Below are 26,385 nucleotides of genomic sequence, written 5' to 3' on the forward strand. Positions count from 1 at the left end.
TCCATGCCGACCATAATCCCAAACTAAACTAGTCCCACCTGCATGTGCGTGGCCCATATCCCTACAAATATTCTTATTCACGCATTTATCTAAATGTCTTTTAGATATTGTATCTGAACCCATATCCACCACTTCCTCTAGAAGTTTATTCCACACACGAATCACTGTAGAAAAACTCTCCATTTCTATCATAAATAATGGATCATCTGACAGGAGGCAATGAAAAACAAAGACATACTGCAAACCTACAGAATTTATTAACCATGAGCCAAAGAGAGAAGGGAAACCTCCCTTTGACCTGACTTCTCTCAAAAATCACTGGATGTTGGCCTGCACTAGAAGACCATATAGATACAGAAAGTGCTCACACCAATCCTGGCTTCATTTGAATCTGCAGGTTAACTGAACATTCCCCTTTTGATGATTTAAATATAACAGATTCTGAGGAGTGTCCGGGGGATAGTGTAAAGGTCCAAACTCAGGGCCTAGGTAACTACCACCTATGGTGGAGTGAAAAGACTCAAAGGCTAGAGGACAGAATTGAAGGTGCACAATGCCAGCATCCTCAGTCTCTTAACTCTGTTATCAGAGGATTGAAGGCTTTGACATTTTTTTTCCCCCTGAAGAGTAGTGCCTAGTAAGACGTGATTCTCTGCCTCAGGTAGGTATTTCAGAGGGATGGGATCTCAAGAAGATGACAGATAGAGCACTTATCTATGCAAGAATCAAAGCCAGGATATGCTATATCCTCCATAATTCAGACGTTTGAAATAAAACTATAAAGACTGTGCTTGGGCAGCACTTGCTGAACAATTCTGTCAGCGCAACGAGTTATTCCTAACCAATTTGAGATCTATCCGGCTTGTAACATGATTTAAAAAGGCTAGTTGCATACATCCATACACAGGGACTAGCCCACAGCAGAGAATAAAGGAACACATCCAGGCACTAAATCTTTTCAGCAAAAACAATTGCGGGGGAAGAGATGACAATGACTCCCTGGTCCATTGTCCATGGCAACACCAACTAGTCAACTTACCAACTAATTAGCATCCTTTTCTGATGCTACATAAATTGTTGCACCCTTCAGAATTTGTTTCTCTTACCTATGCCATGATGACTGCATGAAGAAAAGTTCCGACAGCAAGTCTCCTTTTCAGTTTCAGCAACACTCAAATTCTATGCTGTGATATTACAGACTTCAGAACTTTAATAATTGTTCACTGACAATGAATCAAAGATAAAACATTATACAAGGAAAACATCAGTAATAACTGTCTGGAATAAAGTATTAAAGACCAGGACAAACTTATACAGGAATTGAAAGCAATTAATCACGTTTGGCAATAGGAGTGGAGACTACATGGACAAAACTGCTTAGACACATGCTTGACAAACTGGATGATTTATTGCCACAAAGCTCAAGGATTGCCCGACAAAAGAATTTAAGGAGTTAACTTCAAACAGGCAGTCAATGCCAAATGTAACAAGGAACAATGAAGCTGCTTCTGATCAGAAGGGAAGCTGCAGACATGCGGTCATTTGGATGAAAGAACTTAAACAATCAATAATGGCCTGAAAGACAAAAATGCGTCTAAGAATTGAACACCAGAACTCCACCTTAGCCAAACTTCAAAAGAATAACACTGCACGAGAATCAAACCCTAGACATTTCCAGAGACCATTGGTTGAAATCCTAGCCAGATTCCACCAAAACAATCAGGTAATAGCCAATTTAGGCTGTGAGGCTTAACTTGCTTATTTGAGGGGGTCTTAGTTTGGTTGCTACATGCAATCAAGTTCAAATCATTGTTAGAGTACGTGATTGTGCGATTTCTTAACACATAGCCGAATTGAAGGTAACTTGTGGCAATTTACCCACAAACTACCAAGTGGCCAAACTGTAAACTACTGAATACACAACTGATTGTCGAAATAAGACCCTGAACAAGGGTCTCAAGTGAGCAAACCTAAAATTGCAAGATGCAGCCAAATTAAAAAAATATTGAAAAAGGCCAATATGGTCAAGAGCTTTGCCAACCAACAGGCTGCCATCCTTGGCTGGGTTTGACAGGCAGTTACCAACATAGTTGGAAATCATATACTTATAGTGTGAGGAAATGTAGTGGATGCTCATGCCTTGTCACAAGTGGGCTAACTTGCAATGGAGCTAGGTCTGAGCGTTGATGTAAGATTGGAACTACAAACCTCAACATTAACTTCTGCTTGTTGAGCTGCTGAAAATATTTCCAATTCCCCTGCCAATGTTTTGCGGATCTTTCAGGATAATGAAGTCAGGAAATCAAATAAATATGAGCAAACAGAGTGGCCAAATCATGTGCATTTCAATAACAGGTAGATATGTATGAATGATATCCTCTCAGAGGGTGGACAACCGATTCAAAGACTTGAGGTGTTAGAAGAAACAAAGGAGAGAGCAGGGACGCTGACGTGGAAAAGGACGTAATATCAAGATTTGCTACCAAACAGCCGGGCTGTATATAGCACCAAACTCTCACTGAAATCAGAAACAGAAAATTTGAACAAAGTGATGAAAATGCATCACAACAAAAAATGCATGGGGACAAGACACAGAGGAGTGAAGGAAGGGAGAAAACTAGTTAAGAAACAAAAACAACATTGTGCAAAGCATCCCACTCTCCAGGGCTGAAATCTTCAACTTCAAGATTCTCTATTCCTAAAACCACAACAATCAGGAAAGAAAATTGAAAGGGAGCATCAGAATTGGTCAGTCTCTTCAACTTTTACATTCTAAGCAGATTCTTTTTCCCCAAAGACTCACCAGCTAATAAAGAATCTCTCTTCAGTACATAACTACAGTCTAACCTTGAAGTTGTTTATCTGCACGTCTTTCATGATCAATTACAAAAATCCATCACACATTCTGTTGGCAGAAAACTGCTGACTCAGTCGTGCTCAATACTGCACCACAGAAATTAACCTCAATCTGCTCCATCTTAATCAAAATGAGCACAGCAGACACTTCAGCATGCTTCTGAATCATTCCTTTCAAACAGATTGTCCAAGAAAAGCTAGAGAGCAAAAATAACAATTCTCCAGACAAGACAGATTAAATTGGAAAGATTCTGTCAACCATGACTGAAGGACTTTGGTTGCTTTTTCATCTCCCTTCTCTCCCTCCACCTCCTGCTTAAGTTCCAATAGGCATCAACACAAATTTGAGAAAGTTTACTTAAGGACAGAAGAAACAAAACTGCAAAAGCTGAAAGTATATGACAGGTCAGCACAATGTCTGTGGAGAGAGAAAAAAGCAAGGTACTGTTTCAGGTCAATGACCTTTTGACAGTATTGCGCTTCTGTCTGCACTATTGCTGTCAGACCTAGAGTCATCTCTGTCTCTTATTGTTTCTACAGCTATGGTTTCCAGAATTTGCAGAACAATAGATTCTATCCACATACACAAATAGTGATACTATACTCGAGATTTTCCATAAGTTATGTCACTTTGCTGGGGATTGTCCATAAAGATTGATATTTTCCTGGGGCTTCCCCCATGTTGATGGAGACTCTCCCTGGAACTTCTTGGAAATGCTGACATGGCCCCATTAAAAAGAAAATAACTTATGAGACAATCTTCTGCAGCATAAGAAAGGAGCAGGTGGAGATTTTGTTTAAAAAAAACTACAGATAAAGACTCTGAATACAAAATAGACAAAGGTGACCAGACCAGAGCCTGCTAGGGCTTTATTTGAGTATACAAGTACACTGATTAGGGATAGTCAACATGGCTTCGTGCATGGGAAATCATGTCTCGTGAACTTGATTGAATTTGTTGAAGAACTAACAAAGAGGATTGATGAGGGCAGAAAGGTGGATGTGATCTATATGGACTGTACTAAGGTGTTCGACAAGGTTCCCCATGGAAGACTGATTAACAAGGTTAGATCTCATGGAATACAGGGAGGATTACCCATTTGGATACAAAACTGACTCAAAGGTAGAAGACAGAGGGTGGTGGTGGAGGATTGCTTTTCAGACTGGAGGTCTGTGACCAACAGTGTGCCACAAGGATCGGTGCTGGGTCCACTACCTTTTGTCATTTATATAAATGATTTGGATGTGAACATAGGAGGTGTAGTTAATAAGTTTGCAGACGACACAAAAATTGGAGGTCTAGTGGACACCGAAGAACATTACATCAGAGTACAACGGGATCTTGATTAGATAGGCCAATGGGCTGAGGAGTTTAAATGTGGGGTGTTGAGTTTTGGAAAGGCAAATCACAGCAGGATGCATACACTTAATTAGATTAGATTAGATTACAGTGTGGAAACAGGCCCTTCGGCCCAACAAGTCCACACCGACCCGCCGAAGCGAAACCCACCCATACATTTACCCATAACCTAACACCACGGGCAATTTAGTATGGCCAATTCACCTGACCCTGCACATCTTTGGACTGTGGGAGGAAACCAGAGCACCCGGAGGAAACTCACGCAGACACGGGGAGAACGTGCAAACTCCACACAGTCAGTCGCCTGAGGCGGGAATTGAACCCGGGTCTCTGGCGCTGTGAGGCAGCAGTGCTAACCACTGTGCCACCCACTAATGGTAAGATCCTGGGGAGTGTTGCTGAACAAAGAGACCTTGGAGTGCAGGTTCATAGCTCCTTGGAAGTGGAGTTGCAGGTAGATTGGATTGTGAAGGCGGCGTTTGGTATGCTTGCCCTTATTGAACAGAGTACTGAGTACAGGAATTGGGAGGTCATGTTGTGGCTGTACAGGACATTGGTTAGGCTACTTTTGGAATATTGCCTGCAATTCTGGTCTCCTTCCTATCGGAAAGATGTTGTGAAACTTGAAAGGGTTCAAAAAAGATTTACAACGATGTTGCCAGGATTGGAGGGTTTGAGCTATAGGGAGAGGCTCAATAGGCTGGGGCTGTTTTTCCTGAAGCATTAGAGGTTGAGGGGTGACTTTATAGATATTTATAAAGACATGAGCAACATGGATAGGGTGAACAGCCAACGTCTTTTCCCTGGGTTGGGGGAAGTTCAGAATTAACGGGCATAGGTTTAGGGTGAGAGGTGAAAAATTTTAAAAGGGTCCTAACGGACATTTTCATGCAGAGGGTGGTGCATGTATGGAATGAGCTGCCAGACGAAGTGGTGGAGGCTATACAATTGCAACATTTAAAAGGCATCTGGATGTGTATAGGAATAGGAAGGGATTAGAGGGAAATGGGCCAAATGCTGGCAAATGTGACGAGATTAGGTTGGGATATCTGGTCAGCATAGACCAGTTGGACCGAACGGTCTGTTTCCGTGCTGCACATCTCTATGACTCTAAATAAAAAAATAAGCCCAGAGTTGGTTTTTCGGGGGTGGAGGGGGGGAACAATGTGATCCTTTTCCTTCACACATGTGGACAATCTGTGAATGGAAAGGATCAAATGGAAGAGCAAACCCAGACGCAAACAGCCTAACAATGGGCATAAATAGGGTTGAAGTTACAGGATACAGCATTTGAGGTGGAGCTTGACAGTGTGAAAACACAGAACCAGTGCAACAGTTTTCAATGGGATCACCGATTTGGGTAAAACAATATATATCTTCAGATTCAAAGGGTAAATGGTACAAACTTGGTAAGTCAAAAATGTAGCCTTTGCAGACATCCTAATTAACATGACACCAATGAACATTTTACACTGTGCTCTTTGATGGGATGAGTTTGCCTTCTTCAATCTAATTTCCTCCATTGCATCAGTTGGTGAGGCTGTGCCATTAGGTGCCATGCTCTAGAAAGCAGCAATGATGTACAGTTAATGAGAGTATCAGGTGTGCTCATGCATACACTTCCATTCACATTTCCAGTACAGATTGGGATTTCTCAGAGTCATAGAGTGAAAGTGTTCAGTTCACTTGCACTCAGAGATGAAGGTACAAATTGTACACTTGCTGAGTCTCATTATCCTGGACAGAGGCAACATCAACAAAATTATATCTACTTTGGTATGTATCGAAGTCAGTTCACCGAATACAAATGCTGTTTTCACCAAAGAATTGTCCAGCCAGCAACAATGTAAAACACTATCCCTTCCCTAAATCAGCAAGTACAGTGCTCTTTCAGCACTGCCAGACAAAAGCAGCTTTTCCTAGTTCAAAAGATGGACACCCTGAGTGAACATTGACACCAGAGTCAGTGAGTTGGAGACCAGGCTTTTAATTCATAAACTGGTCTGCTGAATGCAGCAGGTCATCTCTATTAAAATGCATCAAGTGGAAGACAGCAACAGAATCCAAACTCTGTGCAAAATCAACCTCTATCACAGCAGTGTGGTCTGCAGGTATGATCAGCAAAGGGATTTATCCAATCATCTCCAGTCTAGCTGGGACTGTAGAGCAAAAAAAAGCAAAGTCTCTAGTAAATGAAACCTTAGTCAATGAACGAATGGCACTTTCCCCATCTCTCTGCACAGCAACAACGTTCTCTCTTTCAAACCAGAAGGTGTAGGCTTGAATCTCAGAAGGCAAATGAGAGCACAGAGATTTAAAGAACTGATAAAAGAAATGCAAGTAACACAACATTTTCAATTCAGCAAGTAGTTAGGATCTAAAATACACTATCTGACAAGAGTGATGCTGGAGGCAGGATCAATTAGAGCATTCTAAAGGGAATCAGACTTTTGTCTAGAAAGTAAAAGAATATGTAGGGTTATGGGGAGGTGGGGCAATAACACTAAGTGAAATAGGAATGCTACTTTATGTGGAAAATAAAGACCACAGTGTATGCGCACCATATTCCCATGTTGAATCTTTTATGCAGCAGCTTATGTAAACATCTCCGATTCAAATCTAGCCCAGATTGATGTAAGAAAACTCATGTTGTCCAACAGCTGCATGGTGCCTGCAGGATTAAATTAGGGGCAGTCTCATTTTATTCAAATTAATCTAAAGTCAATAGCACAGGCAAAGAGGAATGTCTCCACTTAACTACATGAACAGAAATCAAGGCCAATCTAGAAATAAGAGACCATTCTGTAAGAGTGGCTATGATACTAAGATTGTCATTTAAACCCAAACAGTTTATTACTGCGCTTTAGGGGCTGCAGTCTACACATGATTGGCTTTTAGTGAGTTAGGAAGACATTCAACTTTACCCAGGCCAACTTAGAATTGAAAGACTTATTATATAGCACACTTCACGATCACCAGACATCTCAAAACACTTCACAGCCAATGAAGTACTTTTGAAGCAGATACCATTGTAAGATAGGAATTGCAGCAGCCAAACAACACACACAAAATTGACACACACCAGCAGAAATGATTGGATTATCTTTGTCATGTTTATTGAGGGATAAGCAACAGCCCAGACATGGAGAAAAGTCCCGTCCTCCTCTTAGAAATAGTGCCACAGGATGTTTTATACTCAGCTGAGAAGACAGATGAGGCCTTGGTTTTACACTGCGTTCAAAAGTCAGGACTTCCCAATGGGCAGAACGGACAATAAAATTTGACATTACCAAAGAGTTTTTTAAAAAAAAAATCATCCATCAAACCAATGTTCACATTTATAATGGAAAAGATCTCAGTGACTGTTAATTAAACAAGAAACAATAAATCAAAGAGCTGTTCAGTTGCACAGAATGGAAATCTCTCAATTCAACAAGTTGTAGACATCAAGAAACCAAACAGCGTATTTATCCATAGACAGCAGTAACAATGCGACAGTTCGGTTTGTCAAGCTTCTTCCAAGAATAATTAGCTACACTAATGCCCTCGATATTTGTACAAAGGTTTACAAGCATGAAACAGGACAATGGCTTGAGGCAACATTCCATGGCACACATGTTCTTGATGTGCCTCTCATAGACAGCAGTAACAATGCGACAGTTCGGTTTGTCAAGCTTCCTCCAAGAATAATTAGCTACACTAATGCCCTTGATATTTGTACAAAGGTTTACAAGCATGAAACAGGACAATGGCTTGAGGCAACATTCCATGGCACTCATGTTCTTGATGTGCCTCTAATGACAGCTTCAACTCCAGTCTGCATTCAAACTCAAACAAAGTGGTAACTTGTTCTGACATCCTGTCACTTCTAGTTCCTGGTTAATGTGATGGCCATGGCCCCAAAATATTCCTGTTTTTTCCAATCAAAGTCTGAAAAGGCAAGGACAATTAATCCTGTGTTTGGTTCCTTTTCAACCTCATACACTTTTAGAGATGCTGGCCATCACTGCACTTGCCCAGTTCAGTTGAGAGAGATCCTCTTAAATGAATGATTAAGGTAATTTCATCCAAAGAATATTTGAATAGCTTTTATCATACTTAAAACTTTCAATTTGCTAACTATTGTAGTCACAGGGCTGTGTGTTTTGTCATCTTAATCACCAAGACTTGTGCACACAAATGCAAAACCAGGATTTCAGTAAACACTTTCCAGGGACTGTCATACTGAGCTCCAGAACCTTACTCATTAGCTACACAATGAATTGGAGATGCCTGTGTTGGATTGGGGTGTACAAAGTTAAAAATCACAACACAGGTCATAGTCCAACAGGTTTAATTGGAAGCACTAGCTTTCGGAGAGCTGCTCCTTCATCAGGTGGTAAAGGAATGGCGCTCCGAAAGCTAGTGCTTCCAATTAAACCTGTTGGACTATAACCTGGTGTTGTGTGTGATTTTTAACTTTCTACGCAATTAAAAGCTGACTTCACATGGTAGACAAACTTCAAGGAGGCAGCCTGCATTGTGCCAGAGATAATGTATTCTTCGAAGTTGAGGCGTTGCATACCATGTTCACTTCCTATTTAATTCAGAGCCTCCGTGATGGACTTGAGCAAAGAGATGTACCAGTTCGAAAACCAGGAGACTCAATGACTGAAACCCATCATCCAGTCTTTTCATCGTTCCTTTCAACAACCCCCTCCATTGGTATTGAAGAGGAGAGCCTTCACACAAGTCATTTGCACAATTGAACACTACAACTTCAGAAATGCTTGCAAGTCATTGACAATGGCATTCATCACACCACCAATAGTGAACCTTCCCCATGGCTCTCATCCATCCCTACACAGTATGTGGAGCATGACTACACGTTGCCAACGTTAATTCTTTCAGAGTATTTGACTTCACCCTTCTCCACACAGAACACAGGGACAAGACATGGCCATTCAGCCCCTCATGTCTTCCACCATTCAATTCAAGTTAATGGCTGATTTGTATCTCAGCATCATCTTGGTTCCATAACCCTCAAAACCCCACCTACGAAAATCTATCATTTTCAGATTAATTAAAACCCTCAACTGGTTCCACCCAGAGAAAAGAGCTGCAGAAGCGATTTCTGACATCACCTCCATATAGCTGAGTTTGACCTTTGTGAATTCGGTTCCCAAAGGAAACAGTTGGACAGAAATTCCAAACTCCTTTACAGCATCTTAAAGATTCATTTCTTTTGTAAAATGCATCGTGATAAACTTAAGATCTGTTGAATTCTTGTCTTATAACTCAAACATATCCTCAAAGACCAACATCAGCCAGCACAATAGACCAGCTGTAAATATACAGTGACAATGTCTCAATCAAACTCTGAATTTCCCACTACTTCTCCATGCTCTCTTACAAGATTTAATATGCCCAAGGTTTGATGTTGTTCTTTCATCTCAGAAGTTCTCTATTTTCTTAACCTATTCAAGATACTTGTTGCTCTCCAGTCCTTCCTGCATTTAGTGACTGCTGCAGTTTGAGAGAGAAGACTACTAAATTATCTGTAAGGAAAGAATATGCAAGATTTACAGGTAGATGAGGTAATAGCAATAGCTATGTTGCTCATTTGGAGAGCCATACGCATATGGGCCAATTGGCCTTATTCTACGCTATAACTGTTTATATGATTCTTTGAAGAGACTGGCTTCCTTGGATACTCCTGTAATTTTCAAAGGTTAGATTTTAGTGAACCACCCACAAAGAGGTCTTGCAGTAGAAAGTGTCTTTCAAAACAGTATACAGAGAAACCTCGATTATCGAAAGGATGCAGGCAGGGAGTATTTTGTTCGGTTAATCGAATGCATAATCGAATGCCGGATAATAGTTAGCCAAGCAATGGGACCTTGCCATCTTGTTCGGATAATCCAAAATTCAGTTAAATCGAATACCGGGTCATCAAGGTTCCTCTGTAGTCACTTCCAAAACTACATCTCATTCGGCAGAGATGCACACATACACATTTGTTGGTTTCATTTACATAATAAATTTATTTATTTCAACAAATAAAGCCATAAGACACAGGAGCAGAAATTAGGCCATTCAGCCCATTGAGTCTGCTCTGCCATTCAATCACGGCTGGTTTCTCGACCCCATTATACCACTTACTAGCTGTAAGCCATGATCCCCATGACAATCAAGAACCTATCCCTGTCTGAAATATAATCAATGACTTGGCCTCCACAGCCTTTTGTGGCAGTGCATTCCCTAGATTCACACTTTGGTTGAAAAAGTTTCTCCTTATTTCCGTTCTAAAAGGTCTCCCCTTTACTTGAAGGCTGTGCCCTCAGATCCTCGTCTCTCCCACCAATGGCAACATCTTCCCAACATCCACTCTGTCTAGGTCATTCGGTATCGTGTAACTTCGAATTAGATTCCCCCCCCTCATCCTTCTAAACAATGAAGATAGACCTAGAGTCCTCAAATACTCATATGTTAAGCTTTTTATTCCTGGCATCATTCTCATGAACCTCCTCTGAACCCACTCCAGGGCCAGTACATCCTTATGGGATTTGGGGCCCAAAATTGTGCATAATAATCCAAATGTGGCCTGACCAGAGCCTTATAGAGCCTCAGAAGGACATCCCTGTTTTTATATTCAAGTTCTCTCGAAATAAATGCCAACATTGTATTTGCCTTCCTAACCTTGAGAGAAGCCTGGACTAGAACCCAAGTCTTTTTGCCCTTCAGACTTCTGAATTTTCTCCCCATTTGGAAAATAGTCCATGCCTCTATTCTTCCTACCCAAGTGCATGATCTCGCACTTTCCCACCTTGTCCTCCATCTGCCATTTCTTTGCCCAGTCCCCTAACCTGCCCAAATCCTTCTGCAGCCTCTCCACCTTCTCAATGCTACCTGGCCCTCAACCTATCTTTGTATTGTCTGCAAACTGAGCCAGAATGCCCTCAGCTCCTTCATCTAGATTGTTAATGTATAGAGTAAAAAGTTGTGATCCCAACACTGGCCCTTGCCGGACACCACTTGTCACCGGCTGCCACCCTGAGAAACACACTTTCATCCACACTTTGTCAGACAGCCAAGCTTTTACTCATGCTAGCACCTGTCTCTCATACCATGGGCATTTATCTTACTCAGTAGCCTCCTGTGTGGCACCTTGTCAAAGGTGTTCTAGAAGTCCAGGTAGATAACATGCATTGGTTCTCTCCTTGGTTTAACATGCTCATTACTTCCTCAAAGAATTCTAGCAGATTTGTCAGATATGGCCTCCCCTGATGAAACCATGTTGACTTTACCCTATATTGCCATATAGTTCCAATTATTCAAAAGTCTCATTCTTTACAATGGACTCCAAAATCTTACCCATGACCAAGGCTAGGCAAATTGGTCAGTAATTGTCTGTCTTTTGCCTTATTCCCTTTTTAAAAAGGGGTGTCGCGCTAGCGATTTTCAAGTCCTCTGGGACCCTCCCAGACTCTAGTGATTCCTGAAAGATCACCACCAACACCTCCATTATCTCTTCAGCTATCTTCTTTTGAACTCTGGTGTGTAGTCCATCGGGTCTAGGTGATTTATCCACCTTCAGACCATTCAGTTAAGAAAAGTTACAAATGTTAAGAATGTTACAATTCATACTAACAGCAATTCCAGAAAACTACAACATTACATTAACAAATGAAGGCTATATCAGGACAGATGCCTGATTATATAAACCAGTAGTCCTTTTCGGGTTATTCAAATGAATTAGTGGATAGACTCCAGTCATTTTTTTTTGAGCTGAATTAACTAAAAGTAAAATGATTAGCATTAGTGAAAAAGCTAACTGTAGAGACAGTTAATGCCCTGCTACTCATTAGATTTGCCATTAGCCTACAATTACTAAAACAATCAGCTTTGCAAATTATCAAACTAAACAAACAGTCTTATAGTCAAAACTACATAACATTCTTACCAGACCAAGAGAAATCGCTTGACTAACTGTAAACGGTGTAAATAAAGACAACATTTATATCGGATTTTTCAAAACACCAGGGCATTCCAAAGTATTTAGAGCAAAGCACTTTTTGAGGTACACTAATATTTGTATATAAAAAGCACAACTGCAAATTTGGGCAAGAGTTCCCACAAAGAATGGTTTGAATAATCGGAGAACCTGTTTTTCAGGGTTTGAGGGATAGCCTTTGGCCAGGAGATAGCACAGCATTTTCTTTGGCCCTCCAACGCATCTCGTCCACATCCCGCACCTCCGCCCTCAGACCCCACCCCTCCAACCGTAACAAGGACAGAACGCCCCTGGTTCTCACCTTCCACCCGACAAACCTCCGCATAAACCAAATCATCCGCCGACATTTCCGCCACATCCAAAAAGACCCCACCACCAGGGATATATTTCCCTCCCCACCCCTTTCCGCCTTCCGCAAAGACCGTTCCCTCCGTGACTACCTGGTCAGGTCCACGCCCCCCCCACGACCCACCCTCCCATCCTGGCACCTCCCCCTGCCACCGCAGGAACTGTAAAACCTGCGCCCACACCTCCTCCCTCACCTCCATCCAAGGCCCCAAAGGAGCTTTCCACATCCATCAAAGATTTACCTGCACATCCACTAATATCATCTACTGTATCCGTTGCTCCCGATGCGGTCTCCTCTACATTGGGGAGACTGAGCGCCTCCTAGCAGAGCGCTTTAGGGAACATCTCCGAGACACCCACACCAATCAACCAAACCGCCCCGTGGCCCAAAATTTCAACTCCCCCTCCCACTCTGCCGAGGATATGGAGGTGCTGGGCCTCCTCCACCGCCGCTCCCTCACCACCAGACGCCTCTCACCCATTGTACTCTATGCTACTCTCTCCTCACCCCCACCTAGCTTATCTCTCCACGCTTCAGGCTCTCTGCCTTTATTCCTGATGAAGGGCTTTTGCCTGAAACGTCGATTTTGCTGAAGCTCCTCGGATGCTGCCTGAACTGCTGTGCTCTTCCTGGACCATTGATCCAGAATGCAATGCAGAGTTAGACTAAATTCTGTGCTCAGGTCTCAGAGTGAGATTGACCCGTGACCCTGAGTCAACAGTGCACTACCCATTGAGTCTACCCTACAGTATTCATTATCACAAATGCAATGCTAGTAGTTCTCTCCAACATGAGGTATTCAGTAGCAAGAAGCACACAACCCAGTAGAAACACAGCAAGGCACTCACGTAAGGAATGAAGATTTCCACCCAGTGTGGTTTTGTTTTAAACAAGATGTTCTATAAACAGAACACCATTTTTTCTTTGTCCATATCCTGATGTGCCACTGCACCTACACCACCACCTAATTTACATGCATTCTTTGGTTTCAGCCATACATTCACACACTTTTACCAAGGTATAAATATAACTTTTGTTGTGCACACCTAATCTCTAAAATAAATGATTGTTTTACTGTGGTAGATGTTTTATATTAACATGCATGCTTCTCAACATTGAAGTACAAGATGTGTTTTACTGTGAAACAGGTGTCATGTCAATATCAACAGTAACTGTAAATGAAACAGTCCCATGCTCACCTTTCTCAAGGTACTCCTCCAGGCCTCTCCGCCTGGCATCCAATTGCTGTTCGGAGAGGGAAAATGGCCACTTCCGTGGGAGTTTTGGGAAATGGAAATCAGAGAATTCCCTCTTTAGATTCTGGTGAAGGATTGTGAACTCACGGAAGCGCCGTGAGCAGAGCTGGCGTCCAGCCATGTAAATATTGAATACCTAGAACAAAATCAGGTGACAGATCAAAAAGAGAAAAATTTTCAATACTATTTCATATTTTTATTTATATTAATCCAAAGATGACTCAAAGGGCAGTACTCCACTCAAGCACATAATCCAGGCTGACACTTGTGTGCAGGGTAATTGGAGGTACAGTCATAAGAATGCAACATTAAACGAAGGGCACATTTGTTCTTTCTTCAGTTAAGAGTTTGAAATGCAGAAGACAATCTCCCACCCAGTTTACTGAAATAAATGGATTGTCTCGTTCCACATCTCATTGTCAAGACCTACAAAAGCAACGTGTTAATCAATTATCACATTTGGCTACAACACTGGTTGTACTTCAGTGCTCTTTCACTATGTGGCAAAGCACAGTGGAACATTCTGAAGGCACTGACTCAATTCAGACTTTCAACGCTACACAATGCAATAACCATTCTGGTTTTTTTACTTAATTAGAAGGAAATTCAGTTACCCCAGCACCTTCCAAACACTAAGCCTAACCCAACTATTACCAACAAGGACAAGGTAGCAGATATATAGGAACACCACAACTGAAAGTACCCCTCCAAGTCACTCACTACCCTGACTTGAAAATATGTCATTGTTCCTTTGGTGTCACTGGGCCAAAATACTGGCACTGTTGGCATACTTACACCACCTGGATGGCACCAGTTCAAAGCAGTAGCTCATCACTGCCTACTCAAAGTAAATTAAGGCTGAGTCATTAATGCTGGCCTAACTAATGACCCTCATATGCCATGAAAGCGTAAACGGTTTTCCTAACTCATGCATGCTTCTATGGTCAGTGAAATCATCAGTTCTTCACTAAAATCCTGGAGTTTTGAAAGGTTCCTGAAAGCCCTCATCTTTCTGCTGCCAGTTGTTTTTCTTCACTTTGTGAAGTGATCATATGTATATTTTTGAAGGGATCTATGTGAGCATGACAGGTGCATTGGCAGTAAGTGCACAACAACCACCAGATAACTGAGCATTGATTAAAAATAAAATGGCTCACAGAAGTTAATTTATGAAATCCCAGCTTACCAATTGGTGCCATGACCTCAAAGTCCATTGCAGTGAGTTGCAAAACTGAACATAAACCACAAGATCAGAATAAAATGACTGTGTAAGTTGCTGGGTTGTAATACAGCAATGGGATCATGCTGAACACTAAATAGACATTGCGTGGCATTTGCAACAGTGACTATATTTCACAAAGCATTTTATTGGCAGCAACATGCATTGGGACCATCCCGAGACTGTAAAAGTATTTATGTAACTGCAAGTTGCCCTTCCTTCCGACTTGCTAAGTAACAACCTACCTGGTCAGGTATACACTTTATTTGCAGTCCACAGGTGCAGCACGGTAGCTCAGTGATTAGCACTGCTGCATCACAGCACCAGGGTCCCAGGTTCAATTCCAGCTTTGGGCGACTGTGTGTGTGTGGAGTTTGCACATTGTCCCTGTGTCTGCGTGGGTTTCCTCTGGGTGCTCCGGTTTCCTCCCACAGTCCAAAGATGTGCAGGTCAGATTTGGCCATGCTAAGTTGCCCATAGTGTTAGGTGCATTAGTCAGAGAGAAATGGGTCTGGGTGGGTTACTCTTCAGAGGGTCAGTGTGGACGTTTCCTCCCACAGTCCAAAGATGTGCAGGTCAGATTTGGCCATGCTAAATTGCCCAGTGTTAGGTGCATTAGTCAGAGAGAAATGGGTCTGGGTGGGTTACTCTTCAGAGGGTCAGTGTGGACTTGTTGGGCTGAAGGACCTGTTTCCACACTGTAGGGAATCTAATCTAAACCTAATCTCTTGGGTGCCCTTGAAGCAAAAAGGGAAGGTTGTAAATGTAGTCTTGTCAATATTCCCCAAAACCCAAGAACAAAAAGAAAGGCTGAGCCAAGGTTTAAAAGTTAAACCATAGGATTTTTGAACCAATCAAGTCACATTACTAACAATGCCTAGTGTTCACTTACTGTACTTAACATACAACGGAGTGAGACCAAATCTATACAACTATTGTTAGGTTTTTCAAAAGTCTTGACAAACCATGAGAACTAATTACTCACCACAAATTTCTCCCCGTTCCTTTCCACATGTTTGTAGCCAGGGATAGAGATTGGCACTGCCCGCTTCTCACTGTAGTCATAGTAGATGTTCCCAGATGAGTCATCACCAGGATCAAGCCGATCAGCTTCTTGTTGTGGAACAGACAGCACCGTCAGAATCAGCTCCCGATCTCCTGCCCGAATCAGGTCCACAACTTGTTTATGAGTTGCTCCCTCAACATTAACACCATTTCTACACAAGCAATAAATAGCATAATGAGAAATTTATAAAATGCAGAGGTACTGTAACACATTGAGTTTACAGACAACTGCCCAAGCGGTCTAGGTTCAGGCAGTCAAACTTCAATATGTGCAATAGTGTAACTTGGAGAGATCTGGTCAAAGATGGATTAAACCTAGATCCATTTCAGCACTGATGAGATATCCTCATCGCATTATTAAAAAAGAGCTGGAGAATTCACAATACATTCTGAAACTGATTCTGCTATGCTGAGCTCACAGCAGCACTGACCTATAAAAGTGACTACTCAAAAGTAATTAGAAATCTTTGAGATGATGTATAATGTTCTAAATAAAGAGAGGCCTTCTCTTTTGCTTTTATTGAATTTGAAATTCAAGTTTGGTCTACCAACTTGGACAAGCCTAGGAAATGTCAAATGTTTCAAGTTGTCAGTTACAGCTTTAGGAAATATCATTTTCTTTTATTACTCATTCACTGGATTCAACCTCTAATCAACACACTTGAGGTTACCATTGGCCAAAAACTCATCATATAGAGGAGGTCAGAAACTAGGAATATTGCAGCAAGTAACTCACCTCCTGATTCCCCAAAGCCTGTCCACAAAGCACAGCTCAGGAGTGTGGAGGAATACTTCCCACTTGCCTGGATGAGTGCAACTCTAACAACACTCAAGAGTTCAACACCATCCCAGACAAAACAGCCTGCTTCACTGGCACCACACCCACAACCATCCATCCCTCCACCAGCGATGCTCAGCTGGAGCAGTATGTACAGTACTGCAGAAATTTACAAGGATTCTGAGGCAGCACCTTCCAAACCCTCTGATCACTTCTGTCCAGAATGCAACAGATATTTGGGAATACCTGCACCTTCAAGTTCCTCTCCAAGTTACTCATCATCCTGACTTGTAAATGTATCACCAGTCCGTCAAAATCTTGGAATTCCCTCCCGTAGGGCAATGTGGATCCACCAGCAGCACAAACTGTGGTGAATCAAGAAGGCAGCTCTCAGCATCTCAAGGGCATCTAGTGATGACCAGGTGGTTTCACACTAGTGAACCAGGTGGCTTCTTCTGACAATTGACAATGGTTTCGTGGTCGGCATTAGACTCAATGATTGGATTCAAATTCTACCATCTGTCATTGTGGGATTCGAACCTGGGTCTCCAGAATGTTACCTGGGTCTCTGGATTAACAGTCTATCACCTCTCACTGTTTCAAGTCCAGTTGGATATTGTATTTTTTTAAATTAAAGAAAGATTCTGCTTAGTCCTGTCAGCTTAATGCCACTTTCCTCAATTAATCTCAAGAAAGGGAATTCATGGAATGCTTACAGGATGGCTTTTTGGAACAGCTTGTCATGAGCCCACAAGAGAGCAGGCTATTCTGGACCTAGTGCTTTGCAATGAACCAGACTCTATAAAAGATCTTAAAGTAAGGGAACCCTTAGGAAGTAGTGACCATAATATGATAGAATTCAGTCTGGAGTTTGAAAGGGAGAAGGCAAAATCGGATGTAATGGTGTTACAGTTGAATAAAGGTAATTATGAGGGCATGAGAGAGGAACTGATTAAAATAGACTGGAAGCAGAGGCTAACCGGGAAGACAGTAGAGCAAAAATGGCAGGAGTTTGTAGGTATAATTGAGGACACTGTACAGAGGTTCATTCCCAAGAAAAGAAAGATTAACCGGGGAGGGATTAGACAACCTTGGCTGACAAAGGAAGTCAGGAAATGTATTAAAGAAAAAGAGAGATCCTATAAAGTGGCTAAGAACAGTGGGAAATCAGAAGATTGGGAAGGATACAAAAGCAAACAGAGGATAACAAAGAGTGTAATAAGAAAGGAGAGGATCAAATATGAAGGAAGGCTAGCCAGTAATATTAGAAATAATAGTAAAAGTTTCTTCCAGTACATAAGAAACAAACGACAGGCAAAAGTAGACATTGGGCCACTTCAAACTGATGCAGGAAGCCTAGTGATGGGAGATAAGGAAATAGCAGGAGAACTTAACAAGTACTTTGCGTCAGTCTTCACAATGGAAGACATGAGTAATATCCCAAAAATTAAAGGGTATCACGGGGCTGAGTTGAGTATGGTTGCCATTACGAAAGAGACAGTGCTAGAAAAGTTAAAAAGTCTTAAAATTGATAAATCTCCTGGCCCCGATGGGATACACCCTAGAGTTCTGAGAGAGGTGGCTGAGGAAATAGCAGAGGCATTGGTTGAGATCTTTCAAGAGTCACTGGAGTCAGGAAAGGTCCCGGATGATTGGAAGATGGCCGTTGTAACCCCCTTGTTCAAGAAAGGATCAAGGCAAAAGATGGAAAATTATAGGCCAATCAGCTTAACCTCGGTTGTTGGTAAAATTCTAGAATCCATCATTAAGGATGAGGTTTCTAAATTCTTGGAAGAGCAGAGTCTGATTAGAACAAGTCAACATGGATTTAGTAAAGGGAGGTCATGCCTGACAAACCTGTTGGAATTTTTTGAAGAGGTAACAAGTAGGTTAGACCAGGGAAACCCAGTGGATGTGGCCTATCTAGACTTTCAAAAGGCCTTTGATAAGGTGCCACACGAGAGGCTGTTGAGCAAGGTGAGGGCCCATGGTGTTCGAGGTGAGCTGCTGGGATGGACTGAGGATTGGCTGTCTAACAGAAGGCAGAGAGTTGGGATAAAAGATTCTTTTTCAGAATGGCAGCCGGTGACGAACGGTGTCCCGCAGGGTTCGGTGCTGGGGCCACAGCTGTTCGCAATATATATTAATGATTTGGATGAGGGAACCGGGGGAATTCTAGCGAAGTTTGCCGATGATACAAAGTTAGGTGGACAGGCAGGTAGTACTGAGGAAGTGGGGAGGCTACAAAAGGATCTCGACAGGTTGGGAGAGTGGTCCAGGAAATGGCTGATGGAATGTAACGTGAGCAAGTGCGAGGTCTTGCACTTTGGCAAAAAGAATAAAAACATAGACTACTTTCTAAATGGTGAGAAAATTAATAAAGCCAAAGCACAAAGGGACCTGGGAGTGCTAGTCGAGGATTCTCTAAAGGTAAACATGCAGGTTGAGTCCGTGATTAAGAAAGCGAATGCAATGTTGTCTCTTATCTCAAGAGGGTTGGAATATAAAAGCAGAGATGTACCACTAAGACTTTATAAAGCTCTGGTTAGGCCCCATTTGGAGTACTATGTCCAGTTTTGGTCCCCACACCTCAGGAAGGACATACTGGCACTGGAACGTGTCCAGCGGAGATTCACACGGATGATCCCTGGAATGACAGGTCTAACATATGAGGAACGGCTGAGGATACTGGGATTATATTCGTTGGAGTTTAGAAGATTAAGGGGAGACTTAATAGAGACGTACAAAATAATACATGGCTTGGAAAAGGTGGATGCTAGGAAATTGTTTCAGTTAAACGAGGAGACTAGGACCCGTGGACACAGCCTTAGAATTAGAGGGGGTCATTTCAGAACAGAAATGCGGAGACATTTCTTCAGCCAGAGAGTGGTGGAATTCATTGCCACGGAGTGCAGTGGAAGCCGGGACGCTAAATGTCTTCAAGGCCGAGATTGATAGATTCTTGTTGTCTAGAAGAATTAAGGGCTACGGGGAGAACGCTGGTAAGTGGAGCTGAAATGCGCATCAGCCATGATTGAATGGTGGTGGAGTGGACTCGATGGGCCGAATGGCCTTACTTCCACTCCTATGTCTCATGGTCTTAATCTCGTGTCCAAATGGCCACTTTCTGATGAGCTGAGAAGTAAATAATTAACCATAGGCCCCACAGATAGGTTAAATCAGCATGTAACACAAGTCAAAGAGCAACTCCGGTCTGCAAGATCAAACATAGCAATCAAACCCAGAATTAGACCAGTCAACAAACACATGTGCTGGCTGAATATCATGGATACTCATCAAAAATTACAAAACTACTCAATAGGTCACATCATGATGCCATCTACATGTTTTACACAAATGTCAAACCTCTGGAAAGTATCTAGGTGAGGGCATTATGTCAAGTACATACCCCTTAATCGCAATATTTTAAATCAAAGTTTGAGAATTTGCAGCCTTAGTATCCAATCAAGCAAGTGGCCAAAATACTTTAATCTTCAAGAAAATGCTTCAGGAAATCACCTCACCGTCAATTTGAATACGACCGAACACTTTAGCGACTAGTTACCATGGGGACATATGTAATCAGGTTGCAGCAAACTGCAAATTATCAAAATTTTAATGTCAAGATTTGTAAAGTTTTGGATTTGTCTATCCTTCTCAAACCTCTCAACAGTTACCAGATCTGCAAAAAAAAACTGTTTCAAAAACAGAAGTGCTGAAAAGGCTCAGCAGGTCTGGCAGTATCCATGGAGAGAAAGCAGACTTAACATTTCGGATCAAATCACCTTTCCTCAGTTGTTCTGAGGAAGGGTCACTCAACCCGAAACATTAACTCGGCTTTCTCTCCATAGAAGCTGCCAGACCTGCTGACTTTACAGCCATTTCTGTTTTTGTTTCTGATTTACAGCATCCATAGCTCTTCTGGTTTTTATTTAAGCAGAACTGTTCAATTGTTTACACTTGAAAGAGAAATCAGTGACCTCCACTTATTTTAGCTTCATCGGTATTACAGTCAAGTTCACTTTAAAAAATAAATTGACTACAGTTCTTTGTTTTTAAATTGTTCTCCACGCCGTCAATCAGCCACAGCACACCCCTCAGCAAGAAACAAGGGCGTCCATTGTGACTGCTGTCCAATTAACAGTCAACAGGAAGGGCAAATGAAGGTGAACTTTGCTATCAGATTCTTCCTTTGTCCTTTTGCCCTGACTTAAAAAGAAAACACATAAAAACTGAAGCCACGTGGATAAGTTTATGATTCCAGTTTTAGTCTTTCATTTGAGTTGGAATGCCAAAGTGACGGGCTGAAGTGACCCAGGGAACTAACTTGCTGTAGTCAGGCTAAGACTCAAGTGGGTCAACAAGCACATGGGTAACTATACGAGAATGGGAACTGGGGCGATTCACTGTTCCTTTGAGCTGCGTGGCTACAGCCCATTATGGTGAAACTCTTGCACAACTTCCTGCTGTGTTCTAAACTGCTGGCAGCCATCAATAGCTAATACTATGCCAGATTATTGATGTGATTTGAAGAGGTTTATAGGATTAGGATCCAGGTCAGATAGACATAATGAAAATTGTCAAGTGGTAATTTCCAGTGCATTAATTTACAAGCATAGAATTACAGATTCCCAGCATTTCACAACAGTTGGTTAAAAAATACTGAATGACTCTTTTACGCAGATTATTACAGTACTGGAGGTCACATGGCCTAATCCTTCTATAACGATAAAGATGGAAACAAAGAACAAAAGAAAATTTATAGCCTAGGAACAGGCCCTTCGGTCCTCCAAGCCCGAGCCGATCCAAATCCACTGTCTTAAACCCATTGCCCAATTCCTAAGCATCTGTATCCCTCTGCTCCCCATGTACTCATTCATCTGTCCAGACACATCTTAAATGAATCTACCGTGCCTGTCTCTACTATCTCTGCTGGCAACGCGTTCCTGGCACCTACCACCCTCTGTGTAAAGTACTTGCCGCGTGTATCCCCCCCTAAACTTTTCTCCTCTCACCTTGAACACGCAACCTCTCGTTGCTGAATCCCTCACCCTGGAGAAAAGCCTATCTATCCTGTCTATACCCTTCATGATTTTGCAGTCCTCAAATCTGGTCTCTCTCTCCCACACCCCCCCGCCCCCCACCATCTCCTTTTTCCCAAGAAAAACGATCCTAAACTACTCAACTGCTCTTCATAGCATCTTCCATATCAGGCAACATCCTCGTAAACCTTCGCTGCACCCTCTCCAAAGCGTCCACATTCTATTGGTAATGAGGCGACCAGCACTGTACACAGTATTCTAAATATGGCTGAACCAATGGCTGAACCAATGTCTTGTACAATCTTAACACAAGCTGCCAGCTCTTATACTCAATACTCCGTGTTGAGTATACCATACGCCTTCTATTCATCTGTTCAGCCACCTTCAGGGTACAATGAACCTAAACTCCCAGATCTCTCTGCTCATCAACTTTTCCCAAAGCTCTTCCATTTACACTATAGTTCGCTCTAGAATTAGACTTCCCAAAATGAATCACCTCACATTTGCCTGGATGGAATTCCATCTGCCACTTCTCCACCCAACTCTCCAATCTATCAATATTCTCCTGTATTCTTTGACAGTCCCATATCCACCAATCTTCGTGTCATCTACAAACTTACTGACCAGACCAACAATGCCCTCTTCGAGATCATTTGTGTGTATCACAAACAACAGTGACCCCAATACTGATCCCTGTGGAACACCATTAGTCACTCTTCTCCATTTTGAGAAACTCCCTTAAACTACTACTATCTTCTGTTGCTCAACCAGTTCTTTATCCACTTAGCTAGAACACCCTGTACACCATGTGACTTCACTTTCTCCATTAGTTTACCATAGCGAATGCCTTACTAAAGTCCATGTATATGACATCTACAGCCCTTTCTTCATCTATCAACTTGGTCACTTCCTCAAAGAACTAAATGATATTGCTTTCCATCCTAGCCTCCTTTCCACCCTAGCTGACTTTCTCTCAGTTCCACTAATATATTCAATTAGCACTTTCACCCTCAAGGAAGGCTTTCCAAACTATGGGTTGCAACCTCCGACTGGTCATGAAACAAGATTTGGGGATGCCGGCTTCAAAGCAGCAACGACTGTGTGGACCTCATACTGTTTCTTGACAGCTGCATGGGCCCTTTATATGTACGTTCTTTGCTACAGGAGGGTATGTCCTAATCAACAGTGACTAAAGCCACATTCCTGCTGTGAGAGCACCTGTGGTAGGTGTTCAGTTGGCTCATCTTTCCATCAACTACCAACAAGGAAAGCAGGAGTGGGGAGGTTGTGAAGGATGGAGATTGGAGAAAGGAGGGGAAGATGGTGGACACAGCTACTTTCGTCCCAGCTACTAGAACTGAAGCCATCCACTGTGCTCCAGTGGACAACTTGAAGGTTTCTCTCCCTCCTCACTCTTGGGTTCCCCCAAAATTTTCACCCAGGATCACACAAAATCTGAGGCGAGTTGAAAGCGAGATTACACCAGCAAAATGTCTTGGTGGCACATTAATCACCTCAATCACTCAACAAGGTAGGGAGAGTTGTAAAGTGGAACCACTGTATATAAAGAAATTTCTCTTCAATTTCTTGATGACCAGCACATTCATGATCGGCAGTTCTAGACTTGCCACAAGATTACACAGAACAGGTAGACAACACCAATGAGGTCTCCACTTTTGCTTATAAACGCTTCTCAAGCTGAGGGTTAATGTTTTGGGGCTTGACATCTAAGCTCTCTGGAATAGTGTGTCCAGGTTATGGTCGCCCCGTTACAGGAAGGATATTAAGCTGGGGAGGATTCAGAAGGGATTTACCAGGAAGTTGCAGGAACAGAGGGCTTGAGTTATGTGCTGGATGGGTTGGACATTTTACACTGGAGCTTAGGAGATTGAGGGGTGACATTACTGAAGTCTCAAAATCATGAAAGGTATAGATAAGGTGAATGGGTGGTGTCTTTTCCCTGGAACTAGGGATATTTTTAAGGTGCGAGTGTCATCCTATTTCTGAATCAGTCAGAACACTCAGACTCAGTATGGCTCTACCTCCTTCATCTTTATTTTGAGCCCTGGAGAGAGAGCAATTGCCCATGTACACAAAGACATGAGCTCTCGGTCTCTCAAACAGCAGATTCTTAAGGAACTATACAGTCACTTACAGGGAGCAGCATCCAAATAAGGCAACATTGATATTGATTGGGTGACCATTACAATTAGCAAACATCAACAGTAAAGATTAAGCCATCTGACATTACACAATGGATATTCTTCACCTCGTTAAACCACGACCTTTGACTTCAGCACCTCATTGTTTACTGCAAGTTCTTACCTGGTCAAAATCATGCTAGCTGAGCCTTTTTGTTACACAGCCCTAAACTTAACTCTTTCCCTACCTGCTCATATATCTTATATACATTCTCACAAGGAGAAAGATTTTAAAAAGACATGGGGGGGGGGGGGGTGGTGTCCCTCCATCAAGTTAACAAAAACTCAAAGAAACACTTCTTAAATGTAGTCATTCTACTTCCTCAGCATTAACAACTCCACTAAAGAAATCTATAGGCAAAGTTGAACTACAAGATTTAACATGAGATTCAAGAGTCAGACCTTACGGGAGATCCGCCCCAAGAATTCTCTGCTTGAGGTTTAAAATTAAAACAGCCTCTTAGTATGCCAGCCTTACACACTGCAGAAAACCTGAGCTACCAGTGAACCATAACATTCCTTCAACAAAACGTTTTTGACGCCAAAGCTATGTTGTACATCCTATTAATTAGGTCAATGCATTTGGGACTCAGATGAACGGGCACTTTTGGTCCAGATCCACATTACACAAATCTAATCACATAAAATAAGGTGCTAGTGTGATGAAAGTTGTCACACAGTAGTCATTGGAGGAATTGAAGGTCATCGAACTGTTCCCTAAATTTCAAATACACCTCAGAAGGCAAATACTGGCCTCAGAGGAGGGAGTGGAACAGATTCATCAGGTTTCTTTTCGTTATTCTTTCATGGGGTGTAGATGCCACTGGCAAGACTAGCATTTTGTTACCCATCCCAACTACCTTTGAAATGAGTGACTTAACTGGCTTCTGAAATGGCCTAACAAGAGTCTATGCTATGAGTCAGGACTCAGATTAGACCCGGCCATGTAAGAATTTCAGATTTCCTTCACTGAAGGACATTTGAGAACTCAGTAGGTTTTTACCACAATTGATGATAGCTCCTGTTCACTATTACTAATAACTTTGAATTTAAAGTCAAAAAGGCTTCTGGATTATGAGTCCAATGACATTACCATGAGGTCATTATAACAGCAAGGGAAGACTATCAGAAAGATAGAGACTTAATCTGCACTGCATTCAAATTCAGACTTGCACAATTACAAACATCCTCATTTTATTTTTACTGAATCACGAAACTGGAAGGTCTTTTTTTAAAGCGAGCACAGCTGGGGAAAGGGTTAAAGACGCCACACAGGTTCTCTATGAATGAGTCAGGCAGTCAATGGACAGGCAGTCCTAGCAAACACTGCATTTGTTTGCCAAGAGACATTGTGCTTGGGTCAGGAGTTCTTTACACTGCAGAGAACAGATGCCCAATTTACAGCTCTTTGGGAGCCATAGCCAACTTCCAACCCGAAAACGGAAACTCAGCAGAGCACTACTGAACTGACATTAACAAAAACCTCACGCAGATCAGGGCTGCATATACAAGGATGTGTTGTATTTGGTGAGGATTAAACAACAGAACAACACACAGTACACACAGAGTTGTGAAAACAGGAATTCAGGGAAATGGAATACTAGCACCAAGACTTAGAATTTAATTAGCAAGCAATTTCAGAAAACCCACCCACCAGTGAAAATATCTACTCCCTCCATTACTAGTGTACTATCACTGAAATATGTGTTACATGTATTGCATCAATAGTGTTTCCCAAACCTTTTTCCCCCCCACTACATCCCATTTGGAGGCTTTAGAACTGTATAACCTCTCAGAGTGAGGGATGTGGAGAACAGAGTGCACAATAGGTAGGGAAGGGGATCCTGAGCCGATTTGGGAAGACTGACCTGAACGATGTATTACAGGATGCTGTCAAGGCTTCTTTGGCAGCACTTCCCAAATCAGCAATCTCCTCAACTTGGGAGGAAAAGGGCAGTAATATAAAACACCATCACTTCCAACTCACAAAGCAACCTGACTTGGACATAAATTGCTGCTCATACACTGTCGCTGGATCAAACTCTGGGAATCCTGACCCAATGCATTGTGACTGCACTTATGCCACACAAATTGCAACAGTTTATGAAGCCAACATAACAGCAACAAAACTGGCAAAAAATGTTCACCTTGCCAGGAACACTGGCAACCAGAGAATTAACTGAAAAATTCTAAATCGCTGAGGATAAGTGACTAGGAAGGGCTGTGCTTTCCCTCTTTCATGCAACTTACATCCACTGTGCTTCCA

General features: G+C 42.2%; 1 protein-coding gene across 2 annotated transcripts in view; it reads right to left on the reverse strand.

Annotated features, from left to right (window-relative positions):
* LOC122542596 (sorting nexin-27-like) overlaps nucleotides 1–26,385 on the reverse strand; it is a 126,694-nt gene that overhangs the window by 47,042 nt on the left and 53,267 nt on the right. For both annotated transcript variants that reach the window (XM_043680539.1, XM_043680540.1), the window contains exons 2-3: nucleotides 16,019–16,250; nucleotides 13,758–13,950 (exon numbers count right to left, since the gene is read on the reverse strand). In XM_043680539.1, coding sequence (XP_043536474.1) covers nucleotides 13,758–13,950; nucleotides 16,019–16,250 — 425 coding nt within the window. The remainder of the gene's footprint in view (nucleotides 1–13,757; nucleotides 13,951–16,018; nucleotides 16,251–26,385) is intronic.

This window comes from Chiloscyllium plagiosum, chromosome 40, assembly GCF_004010195.1.
Source record: "Chiloscyllium plagiosum isolate BGI_BamShark_2017 chromosome 40, ASM401019v2, whole genome shotgun sequence".
NCBI lineage: Eukaryota > Metazoa > Chordata > Chondrichthyes > Orectolobiformes > Hemiscylliidae > Chiloscyllium > Chiloscyllium plagiosum.